The sequence below is a fragment of the Danio rerio genome, chromosome 25 (genome assembly GCF_049306965.1).
Source record: "Danio rerio strain Tuebingen ecotype United States chromosome 25, GRCz12tu, whole genome shotgun sequence".
Lineage (NCBI taxonomy): Eukaryota > Metazoa > Chordata > Actinopteri > Cypriniformes > Danionidae > Danio > Danio rerio.
In genome coordinates, this window is record NC_133200.1 from 4,913,780 (window position 1) to 4,931,346 (window position 17,567).

General features: G+C 35.9%; 1 protein-coding gene across 1 annotated transcript in view; it reads right to left on the bottom strand.

Moving 5' to 3' along the window:
- syt7a (synaptotagmin VIIa) overlaps positions 1-17,567 on the bottom strand; it is a 229,972-nt gene that overhangs the window by 68,325 nt on the left and 144,080 nt on the right. The window contains exons 4-5 of the mRNA XM_021470598.3: positions 15,938-16,072; positions 6,003-6,170 (exon numbers count right to left, since the gene is read on the bottom strand). Of these exons, the coding sequence (XP_021326273.2) occupies positions 6,003-6,170; positions 15,938-16,072 (303 nt within the window). The remainder of the gene's footprint in view (positions 1-6,002; positions 6,171-15,937; positions 16,073-17,567) is intronic.

Genomic DNA, 17,567 nt, shown 5'->3' on the forward strand with positions numbered 1-17,567 from the left:
AAGCAGTTTCAAAATATAAAAACTAGCAAATCTATATCTAAAAACTAATTAAAACTTACTGAATTTAAAAACAACAATTCAAAACAAAATAAAAAAGGAAATCTAATAAAATCATCCATATATACTTGCTTAGAACTGCTAATTGCTTAGTTACTTAAAAAAAGTAATTAATTACTGATTGCTAATAACATCCTTAAAATTGTATTTAAATGACTTTGTCTGAAAGTAACTAAATTAATCAATTTAAATCTCAACACATTGACAAAATACAAATTAAATTCTTTTAATACTTCAAATTAGTCAAATAGGGCATTTTAGTTTTTTTTTCTTTTTTTAATACTTAAAGGGGAGCTATCATGCCCCTTTTTACAAGATGTAAAATAAGTCTCTGATGTCCCTAGAGTGTGTATGTGAAGTTTCAGCTCAAAATACCACACAAATAATGTCTTATAACTGCCTCTTTAAAGCTTTGATTCTAATGATGCCATTTTGGTGACTGTCGCTTTAAATTCAAATGAGTTCTTTTAAAGAGAAGGCGGAGCTACAAATGCCAATGTGTCAGCATAGTGGCAGATTCAAAAACAAGACTAACGTTCTATGCTAAAGAGGGAGAGATGGTCACTAGTGGGCGGGGCTTTCTTACTCAAATGACACATGCAAAGAGAATTTTCATTAACACATCCCTTAATTTTAAGCTTTAATATTTTGTGTTGACTATTTTGTGTTAGCTTTTTTTACATTTTGCTAGAATAAATCAGAATTTGGGTTCCCTAACTTTATCTTCCCGATGTAATAATATTTCCTTCTCTCCAAAGATTGACTTCACACTGCTGACAGATTCACATTACGATCCACTGAAATATTAAAGCACATTTACAGGGCGTTTAGTGCATTAATATTTTGTGCTACATGGGTTCACTTGCCATTAAGAGGGGAAATGTGTTAAACATCCTCCAGCTATCACTCTTGTCACTGAAATGACTTTGTATGAAACTTCAAAACTTCTGAAACACTCATCAGACAAATTACAAAGTTTGTCATTGAAATGTGTCACATTTAATCATCTGATCAGGATTATTTAAGTTTATTACAGAACTCACTGGAACACTTGATTCTTATACCGTAGATCAATGGTTCTCAAAGTGGGGGTCGGGACCCCCCGAGGGGTCACGGAACAATGAAGGGGGGTCGCCTGGTGGTTTCCAAAAATCTATTTATTTTTATTAAACCATAAGAATTACCTTATTTTATCCACAACCTTCTGAAGAGAAAAGAATAGTCGTTTATACCATATGTAGTTACTATAATAGCTTATAGTTACTACTTCTATTGGATTGCAACCCCTGGGGTAATTGCATTGTATTAAAGACACAGCAATAGCGTCAGATGCAGCAGATTTCATAACACCTGGTTAAACTTTGTGGCCCATTTACAGCTCTCATACATAAAAAAAAAATTAAAAGAAGAATAGACTTGGGTCCATTGGTGTGTGTGCGCCATTGCATGCAAGGTTTCTGTATTTATAACCACCTCAGAGGATATTGGGGGCCACGAGTCACTGGCATTGTCATTTTAGGGGTCGCGGCCTAAATAGTTTGGGAACCCCTGCTGTAGATGAGAAACAAAAAATGAACGGACCACTTGTAGAAAAATACTTCAACTTTTTGATTACTTTTAAATAAGTTAGACTGAAAAGTCTGCTTCTTGGGGACTATTTGAAATAAATTACAGAAATAAATTACTTTATTCTTCCTTTTGCAATTTTCTAAGCACTTTTGTACATCACTGTTCAAAGATTTGGGTTGATACAATTTCTGAAGTTTTTTTTTTTTTCATGCTAATTTATTTGTTCATCATTTAACAGGTTTAGTTCAGCCCAAATGAAAAATTCTCATAGCTCACTCTCCTTTGGGTCTTGCAAAATTCATAAGTAATTTGATTGTGTTTGGAACACAAAGACATTTTCTGAGAGATTTCTGTCTGTTCATTGTCCCATAAAACTTTACATTTAAAAAAAAGTTCATATAAAGGCTAAAGTAAATCCATTTAAAATAAGCATTTTAAGGCTCTGAGCTTCCACATCAACCAATGAGGTTTGAGCTTCCACAAGGACAAATTAGGTTTGAGCTTCTGTGAGAACCAATGACATTTGGGTTTCATAAGGCAGAGGTTCTCAAAGTGGGGGTCGGGACCCCCCGAGGGGTCGCGGGACAATGAAGGGGGGTCGCCTGGTGATTTTCAAAAATCAATAAATTTTTACTGTATTTTATCAATAACCTACTGAAGAGAAAAAAACAGTCGTTTATAGTTACTATAAACTATATAGTTACTATAGTAGCTTATAGTTACTAGTTCTATTGGATTGCGACTTCTCGGGTAATTACATTATACTAAAGACACAGCAATACTGTCAGATGCAGCAGATTTTGTAACACCAGGTTAAACTTTCTAGCCCATTTACAGCACTGACAAACATAAAAAAAACAAAGAATAGACCTGGGTCTATTGGTGTGTTTGTGCGCGTCATTGCATACAAGGTTTCTGTATTTATAACCACCCCCTCAGAGAATATTGGGGGTCACGAGTCACTGGCATTGTCATTTTGGGGGTCGCGGGCTGAAAAGTTTGGGAACCCCTGTCATAGTGGACCAATGACTTTTGAGCTTCCACTCACATCAATGAAGTTAGAGCTTTCATAAAGACCTATGAGGTTTGAGCTTCCCATTGGTCCAAGAAAACCTCAAACTACATTGGTCTTCGTGGATGCTCTAATGTCATGGGTCCTTGCAGAAACTGAAGACAATAAAGTTTAAGGTTTTCTTGGACCAATGAGAAGCTTCAACCAATGAGGTTTGAGATTCCTCATAAACAAATGAGGTATGAGTTCCCACAAGGATTAATGACAGTTGAGCAATCAAGAAAACCAATGACGTTTGAGCTTTTCGATGACCAATGAGAAGCTCAAATCAATGAGGTCTGAGTTTCTGCGAGTTTCTACAAAGACCAATGAGGTTTGAGTCTCCGTCGAGAAACAAAAAGGTTTGAGCTTCAGCAAGGGCCAATGAGGTTTGAGCTTCTCCAAGGGCAAATAAGGTTTGAGTCTTCGTCAAGAACCAATAAGGTTTGCGCTTCTGCAAGGACAAATGAGGTGTGAGTCTCCATCGAGAACCAATGACATTTGAGCTTCAGCGAGGGCCAATGAGATTTGAGATTCCACAAAGACCAATGAGGTTTAAGTTTTTACAAAGTTTGAGGTTTGAGCTTCCTGATAATCAAATGAAATGTTAGTTTCCCGCAAGGACCAATGACATTTGAGCATTCACAAAGACCAATGAAGTTTGAGCTTTTTGGTCCTTGTTAAAGCTCAAACTTCATTGGTTCTTGCAGAAGCAAAAACCTCATTGGTCCACGTGAAAGCTCCAGCCGCACTGGTTCTCGTGAAAGCTCAAATCTCATTGGTCCTCGCAGAAGCTCAAAACACATTGGTCTATGTGACAGCTCCAAGCACATTGGCCCCTCTATAAACCAATGAGGTCTGACTTTCTGCAAGAACCAATGAAGTTTGAACTTTAACAAGGACCAAAAATGAGTGATGACCAATGAGGTTTCAGTTTCTGCAAGGACCAATGAAGTTTAAGCTTCAGCTAAGACCAATGACATTTGAGCTTTAATGAGGACCATAAGGTTTCAGATTTCATGAGGATCAATGAGATTTGAGCTTTCACGAGGACCAACGAGGTTTGAGCAACTGCGAGGATCAATAAGATTTGAGGTTCTGCAAGGACCAATGAGGTTTCAGTTTCTGCGAGGACCAAAAAGGTTTAAGCTTCACCTAAGACCGATGACATTTGAGTCTTCACGAGAAGCAATTACAATTGATTTTTCATGACGACCAATAGGTTTGAGCTTTCATGAGGACCAATGAGGTTTGAGCTTTCATGAGGACCAATGAGATTTGAGCTTTCACAAGAACCAATGAAGTTTGAGCAACTGCGAGGACCAATAAGATTTGAGCCTCTGCGAGGACCAATGAGGTTTTGGTTTCTGCAAGGACCAATGAAGTTTAAGCCTCTACGAAAAATAATGGCATTTGAGCTTTCACAAGCACCAATTACATTTGAGCATTTATTTGGACCAATGAGGTTAAAGCAACTAAGGACAGATAAGATTTGAATTTCCAAAATAGTGAGGTTTGAGCTTTTGAGAACTGAAGTAAGAAGAGTAAGAAGAGTTTTCACAAGGACAAATGAGGTTATGGCTTTGAAGAGGTTTGAGCTTCAGCACAGCCAATTAAGGATTATTTAAAGTGTCAGAGTTCTGAGCAAACATTAACTTTCGAAGGAGGGACAGAAACAAAAATGATCTGCTTTTATGTATGTTAAGACCAATAAAAAATTAGACATTAATCTTATGGGTTTGGAATGACATAAGGGTTAATTTACGGGTAAAACAGACACTTTAGTAACCCAGACTGTATGTTCACTAATTTAAAGGGTCACGAAACACCAAAACACATTTTTTGAGCTGTTGCCAGTCGTATATGTGTCCCACACTGCTAAAAACACTATTAGGACACCTATATTTCACTAAAAAGTGTAACTTGGTTGTTTTTGCGTTATTTTAAGCAAATCCGTACTTCCGGTTTGAAACGAATTTTTGAAGCTGCGTCACGGTCATGACATAATAGCGTGTATTCCAGCGTGCAGACTGGGCGTCTGTGCCAGAGTGTGTCTTATTACGTCTTACAGTGTGATGCATTAATGCATGAGTAAGGCTTGATTCAAACCAATCAGCGCGCTCTATTGTGCAACTTCATTAACATTCATTACTGTCACAGTGTTTAGACGACATAGACGCCACGTTGTGTTGGCAAAACAAGCGTGAAGTGTAGCTTTTATAGTTTGCTGCAGTTAAGTTTTGTTTTCATTTTCTCTCTGTGAGAGCTCAGACTCACGTGTGGATTAACAGTGTACGCGACGCTCGACAACAATAACTTACGTGTCTAAGGAGGATTATTGTTTACCTGAGAGCTGTTCTCATCTGCAAACGCTGAGATCCGGATTCGCTTGTAGTCTTCTCTTAATAAAGACGCGGCTCTAGTTGCTGGTGATTGTCCTGTCTCTACAGATTTGGTAAGTGAGCGAGCAGTGCTCTTTGTTTATTCAGTTTGTTCGTATCGAACAAACTATTGCACCGAGTGTAAACATGTTAGCACCACAACCAAACTTTAACCTCATGTAGGATTTTCACCGCATTTAGTGACCGGAATAACACACGCGACTTTCTGACGCTACCTGCCGTTTGCATCTAAGTTTCCGGGAAATGCGGAGGGTTTTTTTCTCTCATTCGCCGTGCGGTATCAAACATTGCATGAAAAATACAGGCTTAGAGCAGCTCCTCGAATCAAATATCTCGTTTGTCGCGAGGGGCATGAATGAATTCCCTGAATGAAAGAGCCAAACTGCAGTTAAAGTCCACCATTTAATAATTTGGCAAATAATTCGACTACAGATGTCCATGAAGGTTAAACACCATCCCTTTCTCCTGTGTGTATTTTGACTGAAACTCGCGCGTGCCCAAATAGACACTCCCACACCATCCCACTTTTCTTCCTCCGACACTCCCCCCTAAACAGAGCTGGACACGCCCACTTTTCTGACTTTTTCCAAAGTAGAGGTGTGAAAACACCCTGCTAAAACGGGGGGTTTCATCACCCTTTAAGAGTTCTCAGTTTTGCAATTATATTTATCACTCCTCACATATCATATATGCAGACTGATTCAGGTGCATGATATAATCAATTACGTCGTCTTTTAGCCGTTGCTCTTTATAATGGAGGGAAATGTGCAATCTGAGTGTTTCTAAGTGTGTGTGAGTCAGTCGTACAGAAGCTGCTATTATTAGACTGCCTGAAATCTCAGCACAGCGCAGACCCACACAGAGACGTTTTTAACTTTCTTAAACATTTCACACACACACACTCGGGTGCCCTGTTGACTCACTTGCCGTTCTTGAAGTCTCCCGAATGCAGGCGGCTTTGCACCGTCTGCCACCTGCCGGCTTTAATGCCGCCCGTCATCATGCTCCTGACGCTGTCACTGCGTGACGGACCCCCTCCGTCCCCCAATACACACCCCGCGGCCCCTTTCTGGCCCCCGGGAACCGTCCCACTGAGGGGTCCGCGAGAAAGAGAGCCGCGGAGATGCAAAGGAATGAGAGAAAGGAGGAAACATTGGGAGAGAAGAAACGGTTACATGGATTAACACAATCATTTCTGCCGTGAGAGTTGTGTGCGAACATACACACTAGCATTAGTCAACCTGAGTTTTAAAGATACAGCGCTCCGCCTCTAGGGGGCGTAGCAGAGCCTGGTTTGACTTACAAATGATGCTTTGATCCCACATTAATGGCACAGGCTTCATACAGACATAACGTGGGTTATTTTTGCCAGCAATATATTTCGGTTTTGCAGGAAAGTCCTGGTGAAAGTCATCATGCAGTTAGCAGGAGGTTGAAGGAACAGCGCTGCACCGCTCAAACACTCACGATGCACACACAGCGACACCAACAACAACAGCAGGGAAACAGCAAAAAGAGCTTTAAGTGACAATGGCCGACGGCTGCAGATTGCCACAAAACCAGACGAGAAGTAGGATTTACATGACTGTAAAAATTCATTATATATATTATATAATATTAAACACAAACGTGTTAGATATTTTATTAGCTATAATTACTGATTATTAAAGCCAACATAATATAATAATAATAATAATAATAATAAAAACAAATGATATATACAGTATATATATATATATATATATATATATATATATAATTGTCCGTAATGTATGTGTGTATGGATGTTTCCCAGTACTGGGTTGCACCTGGAAGGGCATCCGCTGCGTAAAAATATATGCTGGGTTCATTCCACTGTGGCGACCCCAGGTTAATAAAGGGACTAAGCCGAAAAGAAAATGAATGAATAAATATATATGTATGGGCATCGTGGTGGCGCAGAGGATAGAACGATCGCCTCACAGCAAAAAGGTCGCTGGTTTGAGCCCCCCACAGTCCAAAGACATGCGCTATAGGTAATTAATTGGGTAAGCTAAATTGCCCGTAGTGTGTATGTGTGTTATTGAGTGTGTATGGATGTTTCCCAGTGATGGATTGCAGCTAGAAGGTCATCCGGTGCTCAAAACATATGCTGGATAAGTTATATATATATATTATAAGTAACATATATAAATTTAAATCATTGACATCCACCTCCTCCTCTTATTTTTCTTTTTAAAAGATTTTTTTGCATATTATTATAGGGCAACACGGTGGCTGAGTGATTAGCACTGTCACCTGACAGCAAGAATGTCGCTGTTTCCTGAGTCCCAGCTGGGTCAGTTGGCATTTCTATGTGGAGTTTGCACGTTCTCCCCGTGTTGGTGTTGGTTTCCTCCGGGTGCTCCAGTTTCCCCCACAGTCCAAACACATGCACTATGGGGGAATTGAATAAACTAAATTGGCTGTAGTGCATGAGTGTGTGTGTGTGAATGAGTGTGTATGGATGTTTCCGAGTACTGGGTTGCATCTGAAAGGGCATCCGCTGTGTAAAACATACACTGGATAAGTTGTGGCGACCTCTGACGAATAAAGGGACTAAGCCGAAAGAAAATTATTAAACAAATGTACATATTATTATTATTATTATTATTAAGTTATGCTATTATGATTATTTCATTATTTATTAATTTTTATTATTATATTATTTTGTCTCATTATAAAAGTTTTAAAGGAAAAAGTGGAAATTCTCTCACTATGTCTCTCATATCAAGCATTTCTGTTCTTTTCACTTAATAAAATAAATATAAGTGTTAGCTGACAGGAAACATAAAGATGGCCAATTGTTCGATACAAAAAGCAGCTCTTCCTGCTGAGTTTTGCTTGAATCTGCAGCTTTGGCCTCAAACAGCAGCGCTTTAGTGCAGCGGTCTGTGTTCACCCACACCGTTTAATCCAGCAGGTCCGAAACTATCCAGAGGGAAGAAAAATTCAATCACCCGAGCCGCCGCGGCTAACACGTTTATTTAATTCTTCATTTTCAAGACAGGCCGTCCCATCTGAACCCCATCCGCGTTTGACGGACAAGCATGTTTTAAACCATTATTTTTCTTTATCGAATGCTCCCACGGAGACTCTTTTAGCGAAACCTGTCTGGATTACGCCGGCGTGGGTTTTCACCGCTGCAAAACACAGGCTGGAAGATTCAGGAGAGCTAGAGGGACACATCCAGAGCACAGGAAAGAGGCAACACTTTCGTAAAAACAAGGTGAAACGGGGGTTACCACGCCACAATCAGAATGTAACGGTCAACCCTCGACGGGACTGTACGGAAATGAGGGTTACACAAGTGGCATTTACTTTGTTAACTTTATTGTTGCTGTTCGCTGGATAGCTGAAATAGGAGGGTTGTCCGTCTCCATGGTAACACCCCATGGGGGAGGAACAGTGGGGGAGGGGGAAAAGGTAAAAGTTCGCAACTCTAAAAACAGACAAGCAGGGCTGTAGGGAGTGATTGTACGATTTGAACAATAATTTCCATAGATAGTCGCTGCTATAATTCAAAAACGTCGAAATATACAGTTGAAGTCAGAATTATTGGCCCTCCTGAATATTTCTGTTTAACAGAAAGATTTATTTTACGTAACAACTTATTTCTAATACCTGATTTTATTTGTCTTTTGTCTAAATATTGTAAAATAACAGGAAACTACTGTAAATGTACATATCTAGTGTAAAATCACGTTAATGTGTGTAAATATTTTTGAATATTTGTTTTACAAAATACCAATTACACAGTAAAACAAATCCGTAATTTGACGGTTTATTTCCATCAGCTGGGGTGCTGGGAAAAAAAGTTAAATAACAGTCGTTAAAATCACATAAATTTACCGTAAAATAGCGGATATTAAAATACAAAAATTTACCATAAATAAATTAATTTCTGTTATTTAATATATGTTATTTTACGTTAAGTTTATGTACCCCAGCTGCCGCAAATAAACCATAAAATTAGGCTTTTTTTTTATAGTTTAGGCATGGGATGATAACCTATTTTTAAGGTATATGGCGTTTTGCAAAAGTCACGGTTTTAAAACCGTCAAAATGTTCTGCTATACCGCTCCTACGGTATATGTAAGCTTTTTATTTACTTTTTTTTTCTTAGTTTTTTAGGACAACAGTATCTCGAGCAGAACAGATATCCAATATCCATTTAAATTGTAAATAAATCTGTTTTTATAGAAACTAATGAAGGCAGTATAAGCATGGTCAGGGGGGTTTGGGGGGGATTGACCCCCCCCCCCTTTTTGAAGCTTAATCCCCTCTAAAATACACAAAAACAATATGTATGGGAGGGGGGTTTGCCCATTAATAGTAAGAAATAGCTTTCTCTGTTCTTTGATCTATATCTAAAATATCAATAATTAAAAATGTATAATATATTCATTTGACCCACGAATATGTGTTGCTTCATCCTTGCATTCCTATTGGTGGACTGAGGAGGAGCCTCAAGAGTGATGGGTATTTTTTTCAAAGGGAGAAGTCCGCCATTTCAGCTAAGCTATAATTAAGTTATTATTTTTGGAAGAAATTTCCCGTAATTTTGAATTATTGCAAATTTCTGTAATTTAACAATCGTTTTCTTTTCGCCAGCTAAAATAAAACAAATAAGACTTTCTCCATAAGAAGAAATATTATTGGAAATACTGTGAAAAATTCCTTGCTCTGTTAAACATCATTTGGGAAATATTTGAAATAGAAAATAAGACTGATTGTGACTTCAACTGTATATAACGAACGTCCCTGCAGTCCTGCAAAGCTTTGAAAACATCGAGAAAAAAAGCCCATTCACATCAAGCATGATATCAATGAAATCTAAATCTAACGATAAATATATTTGCGTCCACACGGACAAACAATACGAATGTTTATTTCCAGTATTGACCACTTGTGATCAGCAGATGTCCTCAGTGTGCTACTAGCGCATCTGACCAGTAAATATTTAATAATTAGCTCATTTAGTAAAACGAATTTAGCGATCGCAGTGCAGTGGAATAAAAACAATAAAGTATTTTAAAAGCATCTTCAAAGTAGGAAACACAAAGATGTTGAAACTAGCACTGGATGCCTGAGGTACGTTTATATTAATAATTCAATTTGCTAACCTGGCTTGCGTAGCTTTGTATATTTAATAATAAACAAATTGTTAGATAGGCATTATCTTTAAATAATATTTGAAAAAAAGGCTCAACATCAAGCTGAGGCGTTCCATCAACATGATCTCACGGCAATTCGTAACTTTTTGATTTAGTGGCTAAATCGTATGAATTTGTACGATCTCATTTGTATAATTGTTACAATTTGTATATCCCCCAATGACGGTTGGGTTTGAGAGCGGGGTTTGGTGCCACGCCTCCTTTTTAAAATCGTACATTTTCGTACGAATGAACTTGTACGATTTAGCTACTAAACTGACAAAACGTAAAATAGTTACGTTTCCTCGTAAGGTCAAGCTGGCTCCACAATGTCATCAGAAGCTTTAAATTGCGTGAGCTCTTTATATTTCAATGGATTCTGACTGTCTGTATGTGTTCTGCATGAGTTTACGCGCCGAGTAAAATCGTTATGAAAGTGATCCCAATGATATGGTTTCTCGACATCTTCATCGGTATAGCTGTGGTCTGAATTATGCTTGGTGTGAATGGGCCTTAAGATCTGCATAATGACTTTCATTTATATTATAAGTTAATTCGTGAAGTGCGTAATTGTTTTGATCCACAGAGTTCAGCTGATCACATAAACAGATTGCAGTACTGTTTGCTGCCACTTGGGCTGCATAATAAAACTTTTAAGAATTCATTTTTGTTAATTAATATAAAATATTAAAATAATGTAAACTAATTCATGTGTATAAAATAAATGAAAGGGTTGTCACAACGTTGGATCTTTTACTATATATATATATATATTTTTTTTTATTGATGATAACAATGTATTGTAATATGAACCTGAAATATATGATGTTTATGTATGGTTGGGGGGGGGGGGGGGGGGGGTCTAATTTCACTGCACGATCATCATCTAATATCAATTAAAATGCTGAAAACATTATATTATATTAAATTAAATTAAATTAAGTAATGTTATGTTATGTTATATTATATTAAATTAAATTATATTATATTATTTAATATTACATTATATTATATTATATTATATTATGTTATATTATTTTATATTATATTATATTATATTATATTATATTATATTATATTATATTATATTATATTATAATATTTAATATTACATTATATTATATTATATTATAATATGTTATATTATATTATATTATATTATATTATTTTATATTACATTATATTATATTATATTGTTTTATTTTATATTACATTATATTATATTATTATATTATATTAAATTATTTATATTATATTATATTATATTATATTATATTATATTATATTATTTTATTTCATTTTATATTATTTTATATTATATATTTATTTTATATTATATTATATTTATTATATAATATTGTGTGTATGTATGTATTTATGTATATGTAAAATATTAAATAAATAAGTTCATAAATAACTAAAATCACTTCAGAATTAAAAAAAAAATCTATGAAATTGACTGAAATTACTAAAACTGAAAAACTATAAAAGCTGTAATATTAAAAACATGAAGACGTTATATCCTCAGAATAATACTCAATGTTACAATGAGTTCTAGATTATATCAATAATTTAGTCATTACCATTACCATACCATACGAGAGGTTAATTTATGTATTTTTAATTACACACTTCACATATTTACAGTCGTACTACAGTATATTTTATATGACAGAACACAATCAGATCAAGTATACTGTGAGATTGACTTCATATTTGTTTTGGAGAGTTGATTATGGGATGTTTCCTCATCATACAGCCCTGCCAGGGATTTGGGTTCAATGGATTTGGGTAACGGGTGAGATGGGCACAGTAATATATGGGTTAGTCTAAGCCCACAGTCTGCTAACTGACCGTCTGACACGTACTGTGCTAACAAATAATGAATGCTAACAGTTAAAAAAAAAATATATATATATATAACTAATATTTAACATTTATGTATTTATATCAGAAAACGCAGCATCATTTAATACTCTATATTACTGTTTTTATTCTCATTAATCTTTTTTAGCTGATTGACTGATTGAGAAATCCCTTCAAGCTATGCTAATCACAAACAGGACAGTTTTAACACTGCTAACTGGACAGTTTTGTTATCAGAGCCTACTCATCAAATGCGGCCACTAAAATTAGTTACACGGCTGAATTAGCGTGTTGTGAAATACACAAAAAAAAGCAAGCGCAGCAGAACGCAAGTTGTTCGTCTGTGTCAGCGAGAAACTGTGATGGACTGTTGTAAAAGATGAATGATTCTCCGGGAAATGAACAAATTCGCCAAGCGTGGTTTGAAAACATGCAGGTTTGTGGTGTTGTTTCTTTCTTCAGGGCTGTTTCTTGTTCTAATCTAAATGTTAGAATGAAATTCAACTTGCATGTTAGTGGTTACGCTCCTCATTCTGTTGAAAATAAAAAGCATAGTGTTTAGATTTTACAATCCGACTCATTCTGAATGTTAAAATGAAATGCATTTTTCATTTCAGCCTTTATATGTATATTTTGCTGCTTGATAAATTCAGAAATGTGCATTTTTTGTGTTTATTTTTTGTTTTAAATCTTGTTCCCTCTATTAAACATAAAATACAACTTTCACATTTTAATCTTTAAGTTTTTTTGTACATTTCTTGGTTGTGAATATTTAAAAAATGCAAGCTTCAATTTACACTTTCTGCTTCGCTAATAACTCTAATGTGAAGGCTAAAATCAAAAACCAATAATAACTGAAATTAGCTTAGCTACACGAAATCTTAATGCGCTTAAAACCTGCCGGAACTACTTTAGCTGTGTGTTTATATGAAAATAGAGGTACACCTTAGAATCAGCCAATCAGAATCAAGCTTTCAAAAGCGCTGGTTTATCCCTTAAATACACTGTTCAAATGTAGTATTTCAGACATTTGTCAGGTTTTTGTCATCATAAAACTGCAGGATAGGCCCACACGGAATCTGCTCGCTCAGAATTCCGCAGATTTCTGCAGATTCTGCAGTTTATTTACTTGAGTAAATCTGAATTTATTTAGTTTTTATTCAGTAATTTATTACTTTTTATTTCCTATATTAAGGTTTTAGTTATGATGGATACTCCCAAAGTAATTCCGCAAAAATCCGCAGATTTTTACCAAAATTCCGCAGATTTTTACCAAAATTCTCCGCGGAAATAGCAAAAAACGTCCGCAGATTCCGTCTGGCCCTGGTCATTAGTATATATTGATATAGTTGTTGTATTACCATAGCAATGTGATAAATTTACCAAAACAGTTAAACTAAAACTAGCAAAGTGATATGGAATTCTAATGTTGTGTTCACACCTGAAGCGGCATGCGTGAATAAATCACACTATTCATTTAAACAGATGTGTGAACATTTTGAGTTTACTCGCGCGTCAAATTCACTTCACAATAGACGTGGATTCACGTCATGCACAGGGCTTCCTTCTTTCTGCTCGGTGACTGTACATTTTTTGCTAAATGGCTAACATAGATTTTATTAAGATAGTAGCTGTACTTTATGTGCTTTAAGAAAGCTGAAAAACAGTGTAGATTGTACGGCGCCGTGTCTACTAGATCCTTTTAGAGGTACACCCAGCTCTGTGAGTTCATCAGCTCCTCCAGAAACTATACCTAGATGATGGAGGCTTTCAGCATCGCTTCAGACTGAGCCAACCCCAGTTTGTTTATTTGTTGTCCGGTGTCGGCATGAGGATTTTCCCTTGGGACACCAACAACAGGCTTTGCATCATAATCACTCCCCTACAAGAGCAAGCATAGTTCATTAACGCGGTGCGAATGTCTGCTGAAAATCAGATTTTCCGAGGTGCAATACGCGTTAAGAGCGTCAAACACGAAAATACTCAACTCGCACAGATTTATTCACGCGAAACGCGTTATTCGTGCCGCAGGATGTCTATTCACGTCGTTGCATTTACTTAACCTGTAAATCACTCACACTTGACGCTTTATCCGCATCTGATGTGAACGCAGCATAATGTACTCAAAACCTGCCGGATCTGCTTTAGCTGTGTGTTTATAAGAAAATAACAGCACACCTTAGAAAACTCATCAGCCAATCAGAATCAAAATTCAACAGCCTTGTAGTATTACTACAGTGTTTACAATCGATTAATATAGTTTTTTGGAATATATATTTTATGTGGTATAACTGAAGTTACCGTAGTGATATAAAATTCTAATGCACTCAAAGCCTGCTAAAACCTGTGTTTCTACAAAAATAATGGCACACCTCAAAATGCTCATCAGTCAATCAGAATCAAGCATTCAACAGTCCTGTAGTATTACTACAGTTTTTATAATAGATTATTGTAGTATTTTTTTCTTGTGGTATAACTCATATTAGCTTAGCGAAATGGAATTATAATGCCCTCAAAACCTGCCGGAACTACTTTAGCTGTGAGTTTATAGAAAAATAATGGCACACCGTAGAAAGCTCATCCACCAATCAGCATCAAGAATTCAATGGTGCTGTAGCATAACTACAGTATTTATAATAGATTAATATAGTATTTTTTTAAGTGGGATAACTAAAATTAGCCGAACAATATGCAATTATAATGCACTCAAAACCTGCCGGAACTACTTTAGCTGTGTCAATTCATCCGAAAATAATGGCACAACTTAGAAAGCGTATCAGCCAATCAGAATCAAGAATTTAACAGCCCTGTAGTATTACTACAGTATTTATAATAGATTATTATAGCATATTTTCATGTGGTATAACTAATATTAGCCTAGCATTATGGAATTTTAACGCACCTAAAACCTGCCGGATATACTTTAGCTGTGTACATTTATACGAAAATAACAGCACACCTTAGAATGCTCATCAACCAATCAGAATCAAGCATCCAACAGCCCTGTAGTACTACTACAGTATTTATAATAGAATAATATTTTTTTTTATGTGGTATAACTAATATTAGCTTAGCGATATGGAACTATAATGCATTAAACTTGCCAGAACTACTTTATTTGTGTGTATTTATACGAAAATAATGGCACACCTTAGAAAGCTCATCACCCAATCAGAATAAAGAATTCAACAGTTCTGTAATATTACTACAGTATTTATAATAGATTAATATTGCATTTTTTCATGCGGTATAACTAATACTAGCTTAGCGATATGGAACTATAATGCACTCAAAACTTGCCGGAACTACTTTAGCTGTGTGTCAAACCTGCCAACACTCCCGTTTTTCACGGGAGTCTCCCGTGTTTCAGACCCATCTCCCATCCCTACCCCCCCCACACCCCACCCCCTCGCTCCTCAGCTTTTTGGTACAGTCCTCATGTGCGCCGAACCCAACACGCAACCATCTTCATACCCGCTCTCCGCTCTTCACTTTGCATGCACCCCCTGATAACATCTCCCGGATTTTAGGGTCCGAATGTTGGCAGGTGTGCTGTGTGTTCACATGAAAATATCGGCACAACTTAGAATGCTCATCAGCCAATCAGATTCAAGCATTGAACAGTGTATAACTTTTCAATGTAAAGCATCAGACGGTCTTTCTCCTGTCTCAGTGGGCTAATCTGCTGCTGCTGGTTGATTCTGGTAACACAGACCTGGGGTGGGATTTGGTTAAAGGAAGGGGTTTCGGGTGAGACATACTGTATGTTGTGGGTCAGGGGGGGTTTGTGTCTCTTACCAGCCTGAACAGAGACTCACTTGAGTGTGAGGCGCGGGTCTCCATAAGGGGCATAAGGAGAAATGTTTAGTACAAACTCCTTGGGCGGGTATGAGCTCCAGCGCTGCTGCACTGAACTGCTGTCATTGTTATTCCAAAAGTCTCTGTCTAAATCACTGAAGAGACACACACACACACACACACACACAAGTCAGAGGAACAAAAACCATTCATTTCATCACATACAGGCGATCTGCTCGTCTCCATCCAGGACAGGCAGTGTCGAAAAAGGGAGGAAACAGAACAAAATCACCCACTGATATTACAGACATTTCACCAAATGATGAATAATCAACCTGTGCGTTTGTTAGGATTCAAGAGAGAGAGCATAAGAAAGCTGTTCTTGACTAAAAATGCATTACTGAACACAATATCTGATGCTTAAAATCAATGTTCAACAAACAGAACAGGTTAGCGGTCAATGGAAATGCGAAGATATCTGGTGAACCTGCGATTGGAAAGAAAACATCATTTGTTATTAATCCACACACAGATATCCACAAGCACCTGCAAGCTTCAAATTCAGTGCACTCGTTAGTCCAAAACAGCATCAAAACAACTTCTACAGCGTCTCCAGGAATAACTGTGTCGTAAACAAAAACGCATGTGATCATCTGACGGGCGAAACAATGGAAAACGCAGCGTCCCGCAGAGCTGAAACGTCCCGAATCCTCAATCAAAGGCTCTTTAGAGTCACCCGCCGTCAAAAGAGCCCGAATGGAGGCGTCCCGAATAAATGCCAGCAGCCGAGAGCGCCGCTCATTATGAATGCAGTTAATTGGTCTTGTACTTTTGTAGGGTCTTTTTTTCTTTTTCTTCAAAGCAAGTCTAGACTGTAAATGGTGAATGAAATGGAAAGGAAGTCATGATTAAAGGGCGGTAGTGATCCATGAGGGGGATTTTTCTGAGAGGCTTATTTATAGAAAAAACATTAATAATAATAATAATAATAATAATATTAATAATAACAATAATAATAATAATGATAATAATAATAATAATAATAATAATATAAATAATAGTATAAATAATAATAATAAACAAATAAACAAATAAATCATAATAAATATAAATAATAAATAAAATAAATAATCATAATAATAATATGATAAATTAATAATGATAATAATAAATTACTACTAATAATAATATTAATAAATTAAATTAAATAACAATAAAAATAACAAATTATTATTATTATTATTATTATTATTATTATTATTATTATTATTATTATTATTATTATTATTATTATCATTATCATTATAGTTATTATTAAACTGGCTGGGAAAATGCACAATAATAAAGCATATAATATTTTATATAATTTTTCCACATAACATTTTATGCTATAATGTATGATTTAATAATAATAATAATAATAATAATAATAATAATAATAAGATTCATACATTTTATTTTTCAATTTTATTACAAATAATATAAAAATGAAATGTAATAAATTAATTATTAATAATAAATCAATTTAAAATGATTTTAATTAATGTATGAATCAATTAATTAATACATTATTAAATTTAATTTATGAATTAAAAACATTTCTGCTGTTATTAGTTCAATGACAAATAATTTCATTTGAATGCATCGATG